The sequence below is a fragment of the Mytilus californianus genome, unplaced genomic scaffold (genome assembly GCF_021869535.1).
Source record: "Mytilus californianus isolate M0D057914Y unplaced genomic scaffold, xbMytCali1.0.p SCAF_11, whole genome shotgun sequence".
NCBI lineage: Eukaryota > Metazoa > Mollusca > Bivalvia > Mytilida > Mytilidae > Mytilus > Mytilus californianus.
In genome coordinates this window covers 69,840,326-69,862,805 of record NW_026262593.1, presented here as the reverse complement: position 1 = coordinate 69,862,805, position 22,480 = coordinate 69,840,326, and the positions used below count along the sequence as shown (strand labels likewise).

At 33.1% G+C, this 22,480-nt stretch overlaps 1 protein-coding gene across 1 annotated transcript; it reads left to right on the top strand.

The window, feature by feature from the left end:
• The first annotated feature begins 8,925 nt into the window (after positions 1 to 8,925).
• Positions 8,926 to 19,599, top strand: LOC127720607 (uncharacterized). Its single transcript, XM_052227279.1, has 2 exons — positions 8,926 to 8,997; positions 17,759 to 19,599. Exon 2 carries the CDS (start codon positions 17,772 to 17,774, stop codon positions 19,452 to 19,454), a length of 1,683 nt encoding a protein of 560 aa, XP_052083239.1. The 5' UTR covers positions 8,926 to 8,997; positions 17,759 to 17,771; the 3' UTR covers positions 19,455 to 19,599.
• Positions 19,600 to 22,480: the final 2,881 nt, after the last annotated feature.

Here is a 22,480-nt window from a genome sequence, read left to right as displayed (position 1 = left end):
TGGTTTACATAAGAGCAAGCTTTGAAGAAAAGAATTAAACCGGATATCAGTAATGGGTCAAAACAAAATGCAGCATCGGAACGGATTATTTTTCTGGTTTGGGATTCAAACAGACAGATTTGCAAAACAAAAACAAAAACAAAAAAATCAACATGTAACATTTACAAGACTGAAAAATTGAGCAAAAAAATTAATAATGAAGATTAAATTAAACAATGAGGACAAAGATATTTTATAGAATTATAGTCATTTCGTACCTAGGTTGGTTCCCTCCGTTAATTATTCAGTATGCCTTCGGAATATACAAATATTTACGGTCGGTATGAGCTTATGATGGCCTTGAACTTGAACGTTTCGGTTCCCGGTTTGTCGAACGTCCACATACGGTACCAGTTGAAAATGGCGTTAAACGTCAGATTGAAGTCTGGGTTGCGTTCAATATCGTAGCGGCCTCATAGGGCTACGTAGATTTATGACTACTGAACGTGTAGCTACCCTAGCTGCTACATAGATATTGATAGCAGCTAGGCTAGCTACTCGTTCAGTAGGCAAAAATCTACGTAGCACTATGTAGCTGCTACGATATTGTCATTATTGAATGCAACCCTGTTCTTGATGGAAACAAATATACCAAACTCATTGATTCTTGATTTAATAACAGGGGGAAACATGCATATAAACAGCAAAGAAAAATAGATTGTCGACTGTTTTCCTCATTCCATAATGCATATAATAATCCATAATTCATGAACCAATCATTTCGTAAACTTAAGCTTCGGGCTTGTGCTGTTGTGGATTCAAAAGTTTATCGTAAAGACTGCAACATTAGGCTGTTGTTTGATATAAATGAGTGGGTGGGTCGTTTCCTAAATCGCTGTTTATTTGAAACTCTCTCCCTTTTATTTCTTAGATGACACATTCCACGTTTTACCCCCCCCCCCCCCCCAATAAATTATCCAACATCCCCACTTTTTAATTACCCCTATCCTGTATACCAAAAAATATTCCTCTTTTGTGATTTGAATAGTTAAATGGTGTTGTTTGTTTTTTATGAGGATTACAATTTTTGATTCATATTTTTACAGAAGGGAAGTGTCAACAGTCTGTTCCTAGTACATGTATTGAAATAATTAAAAAAAATCTCTGTGCTCCTATTAATTGGTGTATTGTAGGTTTTTTATTCCCAAAAATTATAAAATTATGAAGCCTATTCTTGTTTTGAAGCATCCCAACTAGACAATTATAAAGTACATGTAATTCTTAACTTCCAATATTATTACAGTGCATTATTTTTTATTAATAAAGTGAAGCTAGATCATGATTTTCGTAATATAGGGTTGTTTGTCACATACTGTTTCTAAAGTTTGAATAATGGCCAAAATTATCAGAAAATAATCAATTAAGGCATTGCTATTTATTTTCTTCCCGCTGTTAGACTCGCTATGGCAAAATTGGGATGTTCCTACTCACCATGACCAAACAATATTGAGTCCATTGATTTGCCTATAAAATTCTTGATGAGTACCAAGTGTTACATTCAATTTTTACTTTTACTGCACATTAACCAATATCAATTATTTAATATACATGATTGGGGACTGGATTTTAAGTTAACAGTTACCTTTGTAGCTATTACACCCAAATGTTGTCCTGATACTCTTGGCATTAACAATAATTGTTATTGAAGTTATGTGCATTGAACCAGAGATGAATTCATGAATAGGAAATCAATTGCAACTAGTTAAGTTGAAAATTACTTGGGGCCAATGGCTCTTTCATCACGGGTGCAATATTGTCTCATTGTCATATTAGCAAATAATGGCGGTTTTCACCTCATTCCTCTTTTAATCACCTTTCTAATATATCAATAACAATTTCACCTTAAAATAAATCATCAAAAAATTGTATTGTTTTTCCTTGTTCTATTTAGTGGGCATCCCATTGGTAGCTGCACATGCACTGTGCATGTTTTATTGTGTTTGTTCTAGTATTATGACACATGGTGCAGATCTGCAAAAGAGGAGGTGTGTGTGCGAACATGAAACTGGTTAAACCCCACCTTAGTTTGTGTCTATACCAAGTCAGGCTTGCTGGACCTTAAGTTGTTTGTCATTGTTTGTACTGTATCATATGTTTTTTCTTAAGTCTGGTATACGTTGTTGAAATTTAAATCCTATCAAAACGGATTTTTCACAAAATTTACCATTTTTTCACATAAAATAAGGTTTTACCACACTTTTGACCCCTGGGAACAATTCAGGATGACCTTAATACATTGTACCTATCGGTTTTGTTAAATTCCAGTGCAAGAAGATATTTCTCAAAATTTGAGATTTTAAACAAGAAGTAAGTTTATACCAATTTTATTTCAAATTGGTTTTCTAATTTTTGAAATACTTATTTACACTTACATATAAATCCTTGTTGAAATCTTAGCATAAGAAGACAATTTCACTGCAAATCTTGAACCAAGATTACATGGAAAAGCATATTATACATATTTAACATAGATCTCGAGTTTTGTTGTAATTGAAGCAAAAAGTTGTTTGTTCAAATCTGTAAAATTTTTAACAAACATATATTTTTACTCCAATCTTTTCCCAATTTTTATAATAATCAATCGAGAATGTGACACTTTTGGATAGCGTAGTATACACCTTTATATATTTTTGTTGAAAACTTAGCACAAAAAAGATGCTTTTCAAAATTTCTGATTTTTAACACAAGACATCTTCGTTAGCCAAGGGTTACGATCCTGTCCGAGGGGACTGGATCGTAGGCCTTGGCTAGCGAAGATGAACAGAAGAGTGCAGACACTGAAATGTCTTGCCTGCTTTACTTACTATTGTGACTGAATTTATGTTGAAATTTGAAAATATAAAAATAAGATGTGATATGATTGCCAATGAAACAACTCTTCACAAGAGACCAAATTACTCAGAAATTAACAACTAAAGGTACGGCCTTCAACAATGAGCAAAACCCATACCGAAATGTCAGTTGTTAAAGGCCCCGAAATGACAAATGTAAAACAATTCAGAACATGAATGTGTCCATAGTACACGGATGCACCACTCGCACTATCATTTTCTATGTTCAGTGGACTGTGAAATTTGAGGTCAAAACTCTAATTTGGTATTAAAATTAGAAAGATCATATCATAGGAAACATGTGTCCTAAGTTTCAAGTTCATTTGACTTCAACTTCATCAAAAACTACCACGACCAAAAACTTTAACCTGAAGCAGACGAACAGACACACAGACCGAAAAACATAATGCCTAGGTGGGGCATAAAAATTACGGCCTGGTTTATGTACAAAATAATGAACAAAAAACAAATAAGATATAAAGCAACAAACAACAAAAACTGAATTAGTAATGTACAAGCTCCTGACTTGGGACAGGCGAAGTCTGTTATATGAAGTTTTTACTATAAGTATCAAATACACTTAACATTATCAATCATCCATGAAAATGAGGTCAGATGAACCATACCTTATGTACAATCATTGCATACAGCAAATATTGTTTACATGTTGCTTATAGTTAAGTATCTGATAAGAAAACTTAACCTTGATCATTGATCCATGAAATGAAGTTGAGGTCAGGTAAACCCTGTCTGATGGACATGTATACCAAATACAGTTAGTTATCCTATTACTCATAATAATGGAAATTCAAACAACAAAAAATAAAATGCTCCAGACAACACATCTTGATACGACCGCAAATGTTGAACCCTAAACAAGTATGGTCACAACATTCAAGCTTATTACAGCTCTGTATTTGGATTGTGATTTAAAATTTAACACAGTAAAGGTTTCTGAAACGGAATGAATGTTGTCTATATGAACTTAAAAAAATTTGAAATTGGACATTTACCTGCATTTGCATTATGGTCCAATATCCAAAATCTAAATGCCTGGAGAGATTCAGCATATCAAAGAACCCATAGAACATAATTTTGGTTAAACTCAAACTAACTTTAATTTTGGACCCTTTTGGCCTTAATATGAACCAATTTGAAAACCAGACCCAAAATCAAAATTCTATACACAGTTAGATTCAGCATATCAAAGAAACCAAAGAATTCAATTATTGTTGAAATCAAACAAAATTTTATTTTGGACCTAAAAAGACCTCAATGTGGACCAATTTCAAAAAGGACACAAAAATTCAAAATAGGGTACATGGTTAGTTTTGGCATATCAACTAAATAATTTAATTTTTTATGAAATCAAACAAAGTTTAATTTTGGACCCTTTGGACCTCAATGTGGACCAATTTAAAAATATTGTCAAGATTTTCAATAACGGCCGGGTACCAGTCTGTTTCGTACCCTTCAGTGCAAAATCCATTTCGTACCTCATGGAATATTTATATGTATCCCATTTCGTACCTTATGAAATAGTTTATATGTATGTCATTTCGGACTTGATGGAAGATTTATTTGCATGCCATTTCGTACCTCATGAAAAATTTATATGTATACCATTTCGAACCTCACGGTAAATTTACATGTATGATATTTCGTATCATATTTCTCAAATTGAAAAAGCCATAGCAAGTTCTGTAATTGGTCACTTAAGGTGCAAATTCGTATGTAAACGTTTTTATTCATGGGTTTCTACTGGAGTGAATATCAGCTTGTGTCTCTTAATTTTCACTGCATTTCCTGGCAAATCAAAAACAGTTGCAGATAACTATTCCTTTTTTCTTAATTAACCTCATATTTTTAGAGTTGAAAAATTAGCTAAGGATAAACCCTGCAAACAATCTAAGTGTAATAAAAACTATTAAAGTTACCGTGTAGTGCTTACTTAAACCAATCATAGGTCTTCATAAATTTACAACTGTTGGAAGCATTTTACTTATGTTATAATATTTTTTTTTAAATCAAAATCATCGCAAAATGTTTAATAACGTATTGTACCTATTTATAAAAAAAAAAAACATTTTTTTATATGCAGTATCAAATCAAATCAAATGTCTTTATTTTCCTAAAATTTAAATTATATAACACCAATCATAATTTAATAATAGGATCAGAGACATATGATATGTATTAAATGTCTCTGATAGGATTAAACAAGTTGATTAGTTAACTACAGACATAATCACACAATCAAAGGAATTTAATTTACCAATTAACATGGTAATTAAGAAATTCATTTGTTTTATAAAGATTTGAAATAAAAATTCATAAACCATTCGTATATTGTATATTTTTTCAATAATTTTTTGTATAATATTAAGGAAAATCAATTAATATTTTATAAAGATTTTCAAAATCAATGCATATATTTTTAATGGTACGAGATTGCAGTGGTACGAGTTCGCAATGGTACGACTTCGCAGTGGTACGGGTTAACATTGGTACGAGTTGACTTTTAGTGGTACGAGTTGACGTGGTACGAGTTTGCAATGGTACGAGTTAACTTGCTTCCCTTTATTCCCAGTTAAAGGGCCCATATAGAGCATATAAATCAAATCAAATGTCTTTATTCCTATGCACTAGATATAAAACATTTTAAAAACTTTTCGTGGGGCAGTATGAATTAAGGATCTTTTTCTTATTAATTATACATTTTTGTTTTACACTATCCAATACCGATGTGGGGACAAAATTTCAACGATTTACAAATATATGACACGAAATAGTAAACATGTATTTAGTCTATGAGTTACGAAATGGTTAATGCAGTTGGCCGATAGGGTACAAAATGGTAAATGTTTGGTACCGAATGGTAATTTTGGGTACGAAATGACAGAGGTATGAAATTGATAAATATAGATTATTGTTTCAAAATTCCAATAGGGAACACATATTATATTATTGTAGTTATTAAACATTTTTGAGACGTTTCGGCAACTTTCCGTCTTCAGTTAATACTGAAAAAAAACTGAAGAGGGTCAGTGTCTTATAATAAATTTATAAAATTGATTAGCCCATAAATACAAGAAACGATCCTGTAAATCATATCTTTAAAATCAAAGAAAAATATGTTTTATAATAAATATAAATATCAAGAGTCAAAATAAATATAAATTTGAATTTGAATATTTTCCTATTCAAAGAAAGGTCAAGACAGTTTTTATACCAAACGTTTCAGTATAATTACAATGTGCAATTTGCCATGACTCATTTTACCCATAATTGATCATAATTCATACAATTTAAATCATAGCGTAATTGTGTTGTGTACAAATTGTAATGTTGTACAAATTATAATTTGCACATAATTTTTGTGCAAGTTATCAGTGTTTTATAAACAGCTTAACACAAATGGATGAATTTATATGGATATGATTTTGGTATAAGGAGAAATATACAAATAGAATTTAAACAGTTCAGGTGTCCATATTTCCAGTATTAGGACAAGGAGAATAGCACTAAATGTTAGGTTTAAGTATATGAATTTGAATTTAAGGCTGATAAATTTTAGAAGATAAACTTTTACTACCTGGTGCAAAAGGGTATGTGTCAAAAAACATATAACTTGTACAAAAACCCTGTATAAATTATAATTTTGTCTTGTACACAAGAATTGATAGCTTTAATACATTTAGAGTTATCTTTCTTAGAATCATAGATTGCTACTATTATCATTATGCACCATTATTTGACAACTTGGAATGTAAATGGCTTTGGAGATAAATACAGAGATGATCAATTCATGTCTTGTCTCAAATATGAGACATGTGCTTCTTTAATATTGATACTTACAATGGGAAAGTTCAAAATTGGAATAATCTCTTTTGTCAATTTTCTAGATGCTATTCAAGATAAGAGGCAGATAGTCTGTATCTGTGGGATCCATTATTTCAAGTTCTATGGGATAAGCCAGATTACATCATCGATATAGCGGATTGTGAAGTTAAGAAACAATGATCGTTTCATTTCACTCTACTGAAAGCTTGTGTATTTAAATCGTCCTCTAATAAAAAAAAGTCGACATGAGGACAATTGGTGCCCATATTGAATGTCAGTTGTTTGTTGACAAACACGTCCTCCAAACGTAACAAACATGTAAAAAAACTCAAACATTTCAATCATGTTAGTTTCAAAGATTGTTTAGTTAGAATCATAGTGTGTTTTTTTCAAAGTATGTTTTACCTCTTCATTAGACAAGATATTTGTATTTACATTGGCCATTCTTTTTTTATGAAACAAACATCTTTTGATGTGTCTTTCAGTTTAGAATGACGGATATTGGCGTAAGAGATAGAGAAGTCAAATGTTTTTGAACAAATTGAAAAGGAAAGAGACTTAGATTGTATATAATCTAACATATCGTTTAGACCACCCGTAGAGATAGTTACTCTGAAACTCCGATTTGATTTCTGGTAAAATAGATGTTAATAGTTTGGAAAGAGGTTTTTATGCAGCACTTAGCAAACCCAAACAGGAGTATAACGTTGGTTGTAATGAAACTTGTGTAATTTTTGTATCTAGTATGGAAAAGAAAGAAATTCTGAAGCAACCATTGTTACTTACGATCTATACTTATGTTTATCACGTTTGAAAAAAAAAAACGGTCGTAAAAAAACCAACAGCCAAATCGTCATAGGTCAACGGAAGTTGTTTTTTCGAATAAAGAAGATATGTCTTTTAGTGGGAATTGGGGAGTTGAATGCGATCACAGCTTAAGTTGTTCTGATGGGTTCTAGTATTTTCAACATCTTGAAGTCAACCATTTGTCTATCTGTCACAATTTTACCATCCCCCTGTTATCAACATTCCAGATAATTAATTGGTTTAGTGTAGCTGGCTTTTCTCGTTTTGTTTTATTCATTTGTTGTTGGTGTTAAACGTCACATCCAGGACTCTTAAATGATAAAGCCTATCATGATGTATCTTTTTTTTTGCATGCCATATTTGTTTGACTTTAATTGTTTTTATTGTTTCAGAATTGAACAGGTAGTTGGTTTTCTTATTAGAATTGTATCACACTTTTTCAACCTGTATATCTTACTCCTAAACGGTATGGGTTTTATCCATTGTTGAAGTACGTACTAACCCCTATATATAGTTGCTAAAATTCACTTCGTTTCGTCTCGGGTAGAAAAATGTCTCATCGGCAACCTTACCCATACATATCTTCTCATTCATGAACAAACAGTACAGGTATATTTTTACCGTTATATTTATATATTTTAGGTTGAATATCCCTTTGGTATCTTTCGCCTTTCTTTTAATACAGCTGATTGGTCATTCTCATTTTCATCAGTAGGATAAAATATAAAAACATAATACTATTTCTATGTGTATGCATGTTAGTTTACCATGAGTATTTGTGTGTGTGTGTATTTGTTTGTGTATGTTTAGTCCTTGCTAGCAGGTACATTTTAAACATCTGACTTGACGCACAACAAGTTAAGGATGTACTTAGGCCAGGTTTAGGAATTTTTGTCAGATGTTCGGACTCCTTGGCTTTTTTCCTACGATACATGGCAAAATATTTTGCCCCATAACACCCATTTTTCTTTAAATATAAGACTTCAATAGCTCATAAAAGGTCATTTACCAAAAATGTAAGCAGATTCTAGATTTCTTTTCTTTCGATTTGAGACCCAAATAATACCAATGCAAATATAAGGTAAAAGTCCGAGTCAGCCTTTCCTGCCATTTTTTAAAAATTAAATATCTCGAAAAGGAGCTCCATAACCTATCAATATTTTTAGCTTATTTTGTTCCTTAACTAATGCTTTTCTGACTTATAGTATCAATTTTAAATTCTAGATTTTGTTAATTTCACCTAAGTACATCCTTAACACAAAGACTGCCTTTAATATAAAACTTATCAAAGATACCAGACTATAATTTGGTAACAAGATATTTATATAATAGATATATTTGTTCATATGCGTTCAGCTGTAGATAATGCATACCTGTACTATTTAAATTGTATGAATGATACGGTACATAATGAATAAATTTACTATTTTTGGACATATGACTTCCCTGTTCAAAACCCTTCCACAAATACCGTATGGTAAGAATATTTTTGATATTTCACTTTCTTTTCTTATTTGTTATCAACTTCTGTACAAAATACTTTTGTCAGAATAAAAGTAGCGGATGATACCAAAGGGAATTCAAAAATCATAAGTCGAAGAGAAACTGACAACGTCATGGCAAAAAAAAAAACAAAAACGAAATGACATACAGCAGTCCACAAAGTACTGCAGAGAAAACTTAAAACTGAGCAACACGAACCCCATCAAAAACCGATGGTCTCCGATTATCCGGAAAGGACATCAGATCTTGCTCTAAATGTGACAACCATGCATGTGTTGCTCAAGTAGGTACACATTTGGTGAAAAATCTTTCGATGAGTCACAATCGAGGAAAAGAAATGATATTGCAACTAAATAAAGACCGTCTCTAATTCAGTTTACAATATACCTCATTAGATAAGGCAACACATTTCAGTGTTCAAAAAAAGTAACTCTGGCAAAAAACATTATTAGGTACGATTGTGTTGCGGCCAAATTTATCATGTTTATAAAACGTTCAGGAGCGTCTAAACCAATACGGGCCTTGGGAGAACAGCCAAACCATCAAATTCAAATGTTGCTACAACAGTTGTTTTGTTAAAGTACAATTATATATTTTTTATAAAACTACAAAAGGCAGTTTGCTATTCATCTTTTCAATAACATAACAAATGTAAACAAACATGATTTCTTTTTCACTATATGAATGACTTAATGACTATTATATGAACAATGTTGAAGTAAATCTTCTGATGAAAAAGTAGACAAAATCAATAGTAAAACAATGTCGGTGACAATACTGATTACAAGTTATTTCTTAACAACAAACGTACAAGAAAGTATTTGTTAAACTGTGTTATTAGAAATTGAATGCAAATAAATAAATAAATAAATAAATGCAAATAATTACATTACATGCATGTATGTTTCACGAGAATTCGTTAGTTTGATTGGCTAACAACAATCGCGCGTCATTCAAAAATTAACCTTCATATCACAATGAAATGTAACATTCGTGATGACACGTGCTTCTACAAAAAATGCACAGGTAAATAAAAGAAAAACTTGATAAAACTTTTTTTCATGGTCTTATTAGCATAAAAATGTAATTATAAGAAATAAATGCTTCTTTTTGTAATTTTATTGGGGTGTAAAAGTGTTGATCGTGCACACTTTTACAATGAAGCGCGGAAACAAAATGTGCTTCGGTCAACACTTTTACACCCCAATAAAATTACAAAAAGAAGCATTCATTTCTTAAATACATGATGTTTTATTTTCATTATTTATCGAGATAACTGCAGTAGAAGCTTGCTAAACTGAAATTTAAAAAATGTTAATCATTGCTGCACATTGATGAATAAATGGATTGAAAATAATCTTGTACAAAATCTAAAGCACTTTCAAGTCACTAATTTTCGGAGAGTTCCACATAGTTTTTGTTACAATTTTTCCAAATATGCCTATTTTTCACATCTTAGTTTTTGAGTATGCCCATCTGCTCTTGCCACGAGAACTTTCAATATAGAAATAAGTTTAAAGTGTTTGCAGAGGAGGCAATATTAGATATCCCACTGTAAGATTGGGTACCACTTTTTGCGATCGTGAAAAAGATCATGAAAGATCAAGTTCATGTCACATATTTGTCATTGCAAAAATCACTGAAAGCGTTCAAATCATTCTGTATCTATAAACTTTATCATTGCAATTATTACATCAAAAGACTGGACTTCGTTTCACTTTTGTTGAGGAATCAAAATATGTTGGACTACGATGGTTCAATATACCCTTTGGTCTGGTTTTGTAATGCTAGTAAGACCACGCCGACTAGTCCATGGTGCTCTATAGCTATTACTGTCTGTCTATCCGCCCATCAACCTATTCATGTCATATAATAAGTCAAGATTGCCTCATCTGATAACGACATTTTTTATGAACAGTATTCATATCTATTTAAGATGAAGATCCTTGTCAATTTCTAGTGAGAAAAAAGTGGGGGAACATTTTGGTAAAATCTCATTCTTTTAAAGCCGTTTAAAAATCGCAAACCGAAAAGCAATACAAAACCTTGGTTTAACAAGCAATGTTTTGATATTCAGTTACAACTTTTCGATGCTGTAATCGCACCTATATTATTATATTCATCAGAGGTTTGGGGGTTTGAAAATAAACAGAATATTGAGAAAATGCATCACGGTGTTCGGAATAGTACACCAAATTTTATGGTTTACGTGGAATTGGGTCGGATTCCTTTAGATATCTCTATAAAACATAGGATGACATCATTCTGGAGCAGAACTATATTAAAGCAGAGAGCAAACTGTCAAATATCCTTCTTAGACTTATGATTAAATTACATGGAAATAATCCTACCAAATTCAAGTGGATTCAATATGTAAAATATTTTTTTGATGATACAGGTCTTACCTTTATATGGAACGATCAATTAGTTGTAAATAATGATTGGTTAAAGAGTATAGTTAAACAGCGATTAACGGATCAGCACTATCAGCATTGGTTTTCACAGATACATAATGCATCCAGGGGGGAATACTATTCTTTAATTGAGTTTTGTTTGGAATCATATCTATTACGATTATTACCTAGGGACAGATATTTTATTTCTAAACTTCGATGTTCGAACTTGAAGTTACCTATTGAAACGTGGAGATGGGCAGGGATTCCGCGAGAAAATAGAATATGTACTTTATGTAATGAGGGAATAGGTGACGAGTTTCATATATTGTTTACCTGTAAAAATGCTGATATTTCTGCTCTTAGATCAAAGTTTATACCATATTATTATGTAATTAATCCAAACATGAACAAATTTACTGGTCTGCTGTCTATATGTAACGTACAAGTGCAAAAGAAATTATCAATTTTTGTAAAGAAAATTATGAAATACTTTGATTAATAATATCAAATGTCTTTTATAACATACTATGTATTTGTGTGTGTTTTGTCTGTCCTGTCTCGCTATGTATTATCTTATGTTTGTAATTATATTGTACTCTTGTATACCTGGGGCCGTGTCAACGAAGCGGTCTTAGGACTAGGACGTGTCTTAGGATGGTCTTAGGACACGTCTTAGTCCTAAGTCAGGTTAACGAAAGTCTCCTAAGTTAAGATATGTCCTAAATTTGATCCTAAAGTTAGGATATATGAATAGGTGTCTTATGATGGTCTTAGGATAGTCCTAAGAGTTATGATGTCCTAAGTTGAAATAAAAACAACAAATATGGCCGCTGTGTATGTTCATGTAAGACGACGAGCGAATAATATTCGCCGAAACAGAGTGTTTAGGGACAGAGACAATCCATTAGACTATTTGGACGATGCTGATATTGTACGTAAATATAGACTTTCAAGACCAATGATTCTAGAACTTTGTGGAATGTTCCAAAATGAGCTCGCTAGGCCGACTTAAAGGTCCCATGCATTTCCTGTCTCATTACAAATAATGGTAGCCCTAAGATTTTATGCGACTGGGAGCTTTCAACTGGTTAATGCTGATGTCCATCGTATTTCTAGAGCTAGTGTTTCTATACTATTACACGTGACGTCACACAATGTTTGAAAAATGTATGCAATCAATACATTTCGATGCCCACAGATCAAGCATCTCTTCAAGCTTTAAAGCAAGGTTTTTATGACATTTCAAATTTTCCAAATGTTATTGGTGCTGTTGATGGTACTCATGTGCGTATCAAAGCCCAGCTGTTGATGAACACTTGTACGTAAACAGAAAAAAATTACCACTCGCTTAATGTAATGGGAGTTTGTGACTCAAACTTGAAGTTTTTAAACATTGTGGCAAAGTGGCCTGGTAGTACACATGACTCATTTGCATTGAGCAATTCAAGGCTTTGTGAAATGTTTGAAGACGGAGACATAAGCGATGGATGGCTTCTTGGGGACAGTGGATATCCACTTCGACCTTGGCTCCTAACACCAGTCATAAACCTAACAACAAGACAGGACCAACGTTACAACAGTTGCCATATGAGAACAAGATGTGCTGTTGAGAGGAGTTTTGGAGTGTTGAAATCTCGGTTCCGAAGTATCGATACCACTGCAGGAACATTGTTGTACAGCCCAGTTAGATGTTGTGACATTATAGTAGCTGTTGTTGTTCTACACAACATGTGTATTGACAATAGAATTCCATTGCCTCCAGGAAACAATAATCCAAGTGATCATGGAAACATTGGTGGACAGCAATATGTTGGTATACAAAATTATGGTGCAGTTATTCGTACTAGATTGATTAATAACAGATTCAACAATTAATAAAAAAAAATATTCTTATCCTTTTTTAATCACTGATGGGTTGTTCATTGCATTTATTCTTGTATTCTGATACCTGGATGACTATCTCACAGACATACAACCAATAAAATTTCATTTGGTGGTACAAAGGAATTTAACAATTTTAGGTTTAAAAGAAAGGAAAAGGATTCTTAAGGGACACTCAAACTCACAAGTCGAATATAAAACTGACAAAGACATGGCAAAAAAGAAAAAGAAAATGTCCAAGACAAATAAGAGTATACAAAACACAATATAGAAAACCAAAGATTGAGCGACACAAACCAGTATAGCGATTATCATTGTAAACTTATAGTTTTCAACGGAAATTATCATTGTATACTTATAGTTGTCAAAGGAAATAAGGTAAATTATTTACTGAAATGCTAACTATATGATTATTCAAAATTGAACTATGACAAAAAGTATATTTAATCAATATGATAGAAATAGCAATGTATCACTCGTGATCACTGGCTCGATCTGAGTTTTCTGGAATCTGCAAACTGATACCAAGTTGGGCCAAACGCAACTGTACTTTGGCCTGTTCCAGCTGAAGGCGTTAGCGGTCAACAGATAGCTTATCTTTATCTACGCGAAGTCTTTCATTTTCAACGGTAAGTCTCTCCTTCAGCAGCCTCATCTTTTCTTCTTTCAATTTCAGTGTATCCTTTTCTACCTGCAGTCTTTCCTTTTCAATATTCAACCTTCCTCTCTCAATTTGAATCAGCTGCTGAGAATCACTATCGTCCATGGTCGAAGCAGTGGTGGTAATATTTCTGGTTAGCGTAGTTCTATTACTAGCACCGCTGATTGATGGTTCTGAAATAGAATGTTAAACATTAAGCTAATTCATAAAGACAATTTTTTGAATCGACAAAATGCATGAAAAGAATAACGTTGATTGACATATTTTGGCGATTACTGTGTGTGTGTGTGACGTTGTGGTCTATATACACCCACATCTCTTAGTTTTCAGTGTATTATCAAATAGTTGAATCAAAAACAGATGGTTATTAAATATATTTCAAATATTAAAAAGGACAATCATTCAAAACAGGAAGAATAAATGTATTTCAAGCCAAAATTCGATTAATTGATGATCACATCCAGTGGCAAACATCACGACCGGAGAAAGTTCAAAGACAGGCATGTCGAACCAATCATGTCGTTACCTCCTCCCCCCCCCCCCCCTTTTTTTTTTTGCTCTGTTTTACACAAGAACTATAAGAAAATAAACAAATTACCTGATTCATCTGCTGAAGAGTAGGAGCTCCTTCTTGAAGATGAACATGACGGCATCGACAAATCCATCGACGTTTCTTTAAAAGAGGCTGTATCTATTCCTCCGTCTATTCCATCTATAGGCGTGTCTCCAATAAACCTACCACCTGATCTTCCATGGAGGAAATATCTTCTGGGGGAGGACCTCCGCCTGTCTTTCTTGCCTCTCTTTTATTGTGTGCCACTTTCTTTTTGGCGTTGCTCATATATGTTGTCCATTTCTTTCGAATTTCTTCAACTGTTCTTTGGTGAAGAATTCATCTTTGTACAAATACCATCCCATGTCTTCTTCTTAATGTTATTTGTCGCAACATTTGACAGCTTGCTGAATAGTATTCCTTTATGTTTTTCAACTTCGGCCAGCATAATTTGAATTTCGATTTCGGAAAAATTTGGAGATCTTTTCTCATCATGTTGATTCAGTATACGAATTGAAATCGAGTGGACCTAAGTACAAAACTAGTTTATATAGTTAAATTGCAGCACGACAATAGTCTCTAAAAAGTTTTGAGACAATTAATTTAATCGTTTAAAGAATTTTATTCTTTCATTTTAACAGTTTATATTATGTTTCTATTATTATATGTTAAAACCTTTATTTTGTGTTTTTTTTTTCATTACAGATGAGACACCCCCCCCCCCCCCCCCCCCTAAAATAACACCAACAAAAAACCTTTAAATATATACAGAAATGCATAAAAATCTATTTCATTTCATTCACTACATATTTTATTAACTAAATAAATATGTTAGGATGGTCTTAGGACCATCGTAGTTAGGACTGTTCTAAGATAGCTTTGTTTTACATCCTAAGACATGTCTCAGACACGTCTTAAGACCATCCTAAACAATGTCCTAAGACATATCTTAGGACATGTCTTAGGATACTTTCATTGACACGGCCCCAGGCTGTATGTGTCTGAGGTTATGAATTAATCTAAATCTTTAGTTTAAACATTCACAAAATTGGAGAAATATCTTTTTGAGCTAGGTTTTCAAGGGAAATGATAATTATGTATAATTTGCTATTTATTACCAATTGATTCTTGGGGTTTCAATTTGCCGTAAGTTCAAATTTGTAAAAAGAATATGGTAAAAACTTTTTTCAAAACATCAACAAATTATGATTTTCATCTTTATGTGGTAGGATTTAAATAACGTGTTTCATTTAGGTCTTGCATGGAATTCCAAATTAATTCCCAGAGTCAAATTTTCGATGAAAAATAGTTTTTGATAAAAAAAAATCCCAAATTATTTTAAGAAACAACAGGTCGCATATGGAACAGGATCTGCTTACACTACCGGAGCACTTGATATCACCCCCGGTTTTAGGTGGGGTGTGTGTTTTGGTCGATTTTTGCTTTTGCCATGGCTATGTCATTTTTGTTTTTGACTTATGAGTTTGAATGTTCCTTTTGTATCTTTCGCCTCTCTTTTTAAGAAATTTTCTACTGTTCTAGGATTTGAACGCAATTAGTTAAGTGTATTATGTTATTCTAAATTGATTAGCGGTGTCGAATTTGCTGTAAAAACGTATATAAAAGAAATCACAAAATTTGAAAATTTACTCTCTGTGCTAGAATTTACAACTAAGATTGTAACATAGGTATCATATGTCATTCCGAATTGATCCCGGTTTAAAAAAATTATCCGTTATCGAATCTTATATATAAATAGAAGATATCCCGAAATAATTCCTAGTTTAACTTTTTTGTGTTTAAAAGTTTCAATGTCAAGCAACGTCTAAACAGCGGCGGTGGAAACAATGAATAAAACGAATAGAAGAGAGTCCTGCTTTAATTGTATTAGATACCCCAAACTAATTTTTTTACGTTCAAGCCGAAAAAGTGTGATTAAACCCTTCGCAGGATCACTATAATCGAACATATGATTTTGACTCAGATTAAGACAGTGTTAGCTGTTACTATTACTACTGTGTGATTAGCGTAAAGAAATTGACCATCCTTTTAGATTAAAAACATATTTTTGAAGATACAAACTAAGAGAGAAAAAAACCTCCTGACACCAAAGTATCTCCAAATTGAGCGAGACAGGGTATATCCACATGACAAGCGTCTGCTCTCTGCTTAATAAAAATAAGGAGATGTGGTATGATTGCCAATGAGACAACTATCCACCAAAGTTCAAATGAAGTGGTTGTAAGCAATTATAGGCATCCGTATGGTCTTCAACAATGAGAAAAAACCATACCGTATAGTTGGCTATAAAAGTCCCCGACATGAAAAATATGAAACAATTCAACTGAGAAAACTAACGGCCTAATTTATAACAAAACAATTTACGAAAAAACAAATATGACAGACATGAACTAACGACAACCACTGAACTACAGGCTCCTGACTTGGGACAGGCGCATAAAGAATGTGGAGGGTTTGTGAGCGCTTAACTCTCCCCTAACCTGCAACAGTGGTGTAACAGCACAACATGAGAACAAACTGTAAAAAATTAGTTAGAAATGGCTTCACTCAATAGATCGATACAAATCACAAAAACTAACATAAAAACAAAAGCCAAAAAACAAAAGCCAAAAAGAACCGATAAAAGAGTTCTCGTAGTTACTGAATGCAAGCTTTTAAAAAAGCCAACTAAAACAAATAAATCATTTTCTGCCAGATTAAAGTATCAATCAGTACACATCCAACGGATTTAGCGAAAATACGTCAAAAACAGTCTGAGAAATACATGAACATGTACAATTCTAAAATATAAGTAAACAGTATATAAAACCTTTTCTGCGGATTATGTGTTATATAATTTTACAAATAAACAGATTCAATATTACCTTATTTCCATCTGCAAAATGGCGAAAAACAGAGTAAATCGACGCGTGTGTGGAAAACTAAATTGGCAGTATCCTTGACTGGCCCTTATCAATATCAAATTAAGCGATTTATAAACTGGCCGAGTTTTGTTTACACGATACATAAAATAAGTAATCGTGACTGTCAAGCTCCTTTTCCTTTGTTATTTATCAAAAGTAACTAAAGATACACACTTGTTGATATGTTGGGCTCATATTATTCTACGCTCAACTAAGTCTTTCATTCTGAATTAACATATTAGTATATATCTGTTATTAATTGTGACAAATAAGTATATCGCAACTGCACCTGCACTATTACTTTAACAAATACATTTCAGATATAGAAAAAAAATGACATCAAGGAGTGCCGATATCTGCACCCTCTGTACGGACGATGGAATATCCAATAATGCAATCACGTGGTGCACAGAATGTGAAGTCTTTCTTTGTACTGACTGCGAAAAACATCACAAAAGATCAAAGGCCTCTAAAGAACATAGAACAATGCGTACTGTTGATTATCGTAACTTGCCGCAATTCATGCAGGAAACGAGCAACCGGTGCAAAGACCATGACAAAAAGTACGAGCTCTATTGTTCTTTCCATTCATGTCCTTGTTGCATTCAATGTATCGCCAGTAAACACCAAAAGTGTCAAGACCTGAAACCCCTTGATGACATTTTGAAAGATTTCAAATCGTCTGCTGCTGTTCCGATACTTAAAAAAGATTTAACAGATTTGAGAGAAAGTTTAGAAGAAGTAATGAGACACTTAAGGGACAAAATCAAAACAATCCATATTCAAAAAAGTAAATGCATTCAAGAAGTAAGGACAACGCGCAAATTACTAAATGATTACTTCGACAAATTAGAAAGGGAAATCCTTGACGATTTAAAATCACAACATTCGAAATTGGCATCAGACATGGAGGCACTGGTTCAACAAATGGAAAATCGCGCAAAACGGGTTGATCAAATGCAGGAAGACTTTTCTACCATGACTAAGTATGCAACTGAACTGCAAACATATATCGGCCTGCGTGAAATCGAAAAAACTACATCTCAAGAAGCAAAATACTTGGATGAGTTAGAGAGTGGCAGCCAGTTAAATGATATGGAGATTACCGTTTCTTCTACTGTAAAGTCCGTTTTACAAGATGTCAAATCCTTAGGAAATATCTCTGTCAAGTCGTTAACGAAAAGTTTCCAAACTAAGACTGGAAGAAAAGATCAAGCCCAGCATTTAGTTCCAATGGTTCATGGGATAGAGCAAATTAAGCCTTCGCTTTTGAACAGCTTAAGAGTTCCGAATGGTGAAAGCCTTAAACTAATTACCTGTCAGATATTACCGGATGGTACATTATTACTTTTTCATTACAAACAGAATAGCATGATTCAGTACAATAGTGATGGTACCTTTATGAAAGAGCTGATGACATTCAAAGAGCAACCATATGATGTATGCTTTGTTAAGGATAATACAGTAGCTGTCACTTTATATCGTGCTACAAAGGTGCTGCTGGTTGATGTAGAGAAGAATAAACTTATAAAAACTATAAAACTTGCTCATGGCTGTTACGGAGTTTCAAGTGATGGTGAAGTTATGATTATCAGCCATAAAGAGGCTAGAAAAATTATAATACTGAATCTGAAAGATATGTCCGAAGACATTTTAGAAGGAATTCGTGTCCATCGTATTTCACTGTTTAAAGGAAACATTTATGGCACTTATTATTATGAAGACAGAGTTGACTGCTACAGAATCACTGGTGAACTTCTATGGACATTTACTCACGAGGACATATATCAACCAGAGGGAATCGCTGTAGATATGAACGGTTTTGTTTATATAACTTCCTGCGGGAAAGATAGAATCGTGGTCCTGTCATCAGATGGTAAAATAAGTAGAACAGTTCTATGTAAGGAGGATGGAATCCTGGAACCTTATGCAATTGACATCAACAAAGAATTAGGAACAATGCTGGTTGCTTGTTGTGTGGATAAGAAGGGTAGTGCTTTCATTTTCAAAATCTAATCTAAAAAATAAAAAAAGATATTGAAAGATAAACTTTAATACCAGGATGTGTGTGTAAATAAAAAAATAAATTAGTACACATGATTGCTGTAATCTGTAATCTTTATTGATTAGTTTTTGCAGTAATAATAGAAATATTACTTAAGATTGTTTTCAAGCTAGATTGATTTCTTTACAAAAAAATATCTTTAAGAAATCATAAAGAAACAAGTACTGGAATTATTATACCCCACGGAACAAAGTTCCATAGGGTATAATGTTTTTGAACAGTCCGTTAGTCAGTCAGTCAGTTAGTTCGTCCGTCCGTCCGTCCGTCCGTCCGTCCGTCCGTCCGTCCGTCAGTCAGTCAGTCCTGTTCTTCTCATCGCAACTCCTCTGAAATCACACAACAGAATTTCATAAACTTTGTAGATAATTAGGACATAATATGTTGATGTGCATATCGATAGAAAGTTATGAATCAATTATTTTTCTAGGAGTTATGCCTCTTTGAACTTACTACTGCAACAGTTTATCATCTCAACTCCTCTGAAACCACACAACAGAATTTCATGAAACTTTGTATATAGTTAGGACTTACTATGTAGATGTGCATATCGACAAGAAGTTATGATTCAATTTTTTTTCTAGGAGTTATGCCCCTTTGAACTTAGATTTTTGGCATAAATATACTACTGCAGCAGTTTGTTATCGCAACTCCTCTGAAACCATACAACAGAATTTCATAAAACTTTGTAGATAAGGACATAATATCCAAAAGAATTTTTAATCGGTTGACTTTTGTAGGAGTTATTAGTTTGAACTTAGGAATCTGGTGAGATTTTGTCCGCCCAGTGACAATGTGGGGGGCGTGGGGTATGTGAGCGTGCTCACTAAGGTTCATTAATTTATTTTTCTTTCACTTCGCAAAATTACTTCCTTGTATCCTTTCGAAAATAAAATGATAAAATTCGTAAATTTGAAAGAAGTATCTAATAGAAAAGAAAGAATACAAAATCAGTATATGCACAGCAAAAAAACACGAACAGCAAAGGAACAGCGTATTTATTGATGTTCTTCATCTCAAAGTCACAATGAGGCCTTGAACACGGATCAGAACAACTCTGATATCACTGCAAGTTCAAGATGATCTACCACCGGTTTGAGCGGAATTCTTTGCAAACTGTCTTTTATATGTTAGAAGTTATCATTACGTCCACAATGTACTCTGTGTATATGTTAATAGAATGTGTGCACATTGTTTCTATCTAGCCGGTAAAATGATTGCAATCAATAAAGAAAAAACAGTGTTGACATACAATGAGATAGAACACAAATGACATAAAAAAAAGTTAACACATGGTACCAATCATTAATCAATGGTCTTAGTAATTGGCCAATTGGTTTGCGTCGGAACTGTAATGACTAAATTTATTGATGTCTTCTAAAGATGTGTTGCCAACACCAACTGCCGTAATGGACAAACTTTTAGGTTCCTGGCTAAATTAACATTTTAATAACAGAATACTAAACAAAACAAAAAACACATTAAACGTGTGTATCCTAATAGTTATTTGTGTCATAATTGCAGTGATGTGAATATTATCACAACTCTATTTAATGAAAAAAATCTAAAGTGTGGTTGAACCTGAACAAACAAGAAATAAACAGCCAGAAATGTTGTTGTCCCCGCAGATAAAGTCCCAAACAACATCGTTTTTGTGTGTAAATCACATTACATAAAGTGCTTGATAAATGAACTAGGTTTTGACAATTCACTTGCAACTCAACATATATTTCTAACTTATCAACATCAATTTTATCAGCAATCAAAGCAAGGCTTCAAAGTTATGTAAAACTATCTATTCTAGGGACGACTTAAATTAGATGTGGATACTTATACATTCCAAAGATCTGTCAGAAAACATACAATCTAAGTCTTTTTCATCTTGCAATAGTACTTATACATTTGACTTTTCTACCCTTCACACAAGTATTCCCCATTCCAAAGCAAAATGCAAATTCAAAGAATCGGTCCTGCTTTAGAGGCAAAACATACCAAAGGGACATTCAAACTCATAAGTCGAAAATAAAATGACAAACAATGGCATAAAAGAAAAGACCAAAAGCCAAACAACAGTATACAAAACACAACATAGAAAACCACATCAGTACTAACATCACTATGCTTAAACAAAATGGAAAAGATATAATTGACACAGAAGGAAATTAACAATATGAATCTGTATTCTCTGATGTTGACTTCAACCAATACTAGTATATTGATATCAGGTATTACACCAACAAATCATTTAGAAAATCAGAATGACCAAAATCATCACACAGTCCTATGATAGCTATCAATGTAACAACACCTGGCATAGTTAAACAGTTACAGAAAATAAACCCAAGTAAAGCTACAGGACCGTGCAGACAACATACCCTGTAGAGTCTTGTAAGAAGCAGCTGAGCAAGTTGCGCCATACCTACAACCTCAGTCAAGGAACAAGCATAAGACTATTTGCAGACGATTACTTGGTGTACAGAAACATCTAATCTCCCACAGATACCAAAATACTACAAAAAGATCTTGCATTGGTAGAAAGGTGGTCTCTAGACTGGAAAATAACTTTTAACCCCAAAAAGTGCTATGTACTCCAGGCAACCCACACCATCCGAGGGAAAATCAATCAACCATATTACCTCCACAAGACACAATTAGAAGTAAACATCCATAACCCTTATTTTGGAGTTGAACTTGACAATAAACTAAATTGGAATCAATACATCACAAATAACGTAAATCAGGCCACCAAACAACTGAACTTTATACAACGAAATTTACACGATTGTCCGCAAAACATCAAGAACAGGCATATATGGCACTAGTAAGACCACATCTTGAATACAGCAGCTCAGTATGGGATCCCCACTGGAAGAAGGATGTACAAAGATAGAATAGAAATGGTACAACACCGTGCAGCGAGATTCGTACCAAGCATCTATGAATACCAGCTAGGATTACAGACAAATATCATGCAACACTT

Coding starts and splice junctions, on each gene's coding strand:
- LOC127720607 (XM_052227279.1), top strand. CDS start 17,772: ATGACATCAAGGAGTGCCGATATCTGCACCCTCTGTACGGACGATGGA.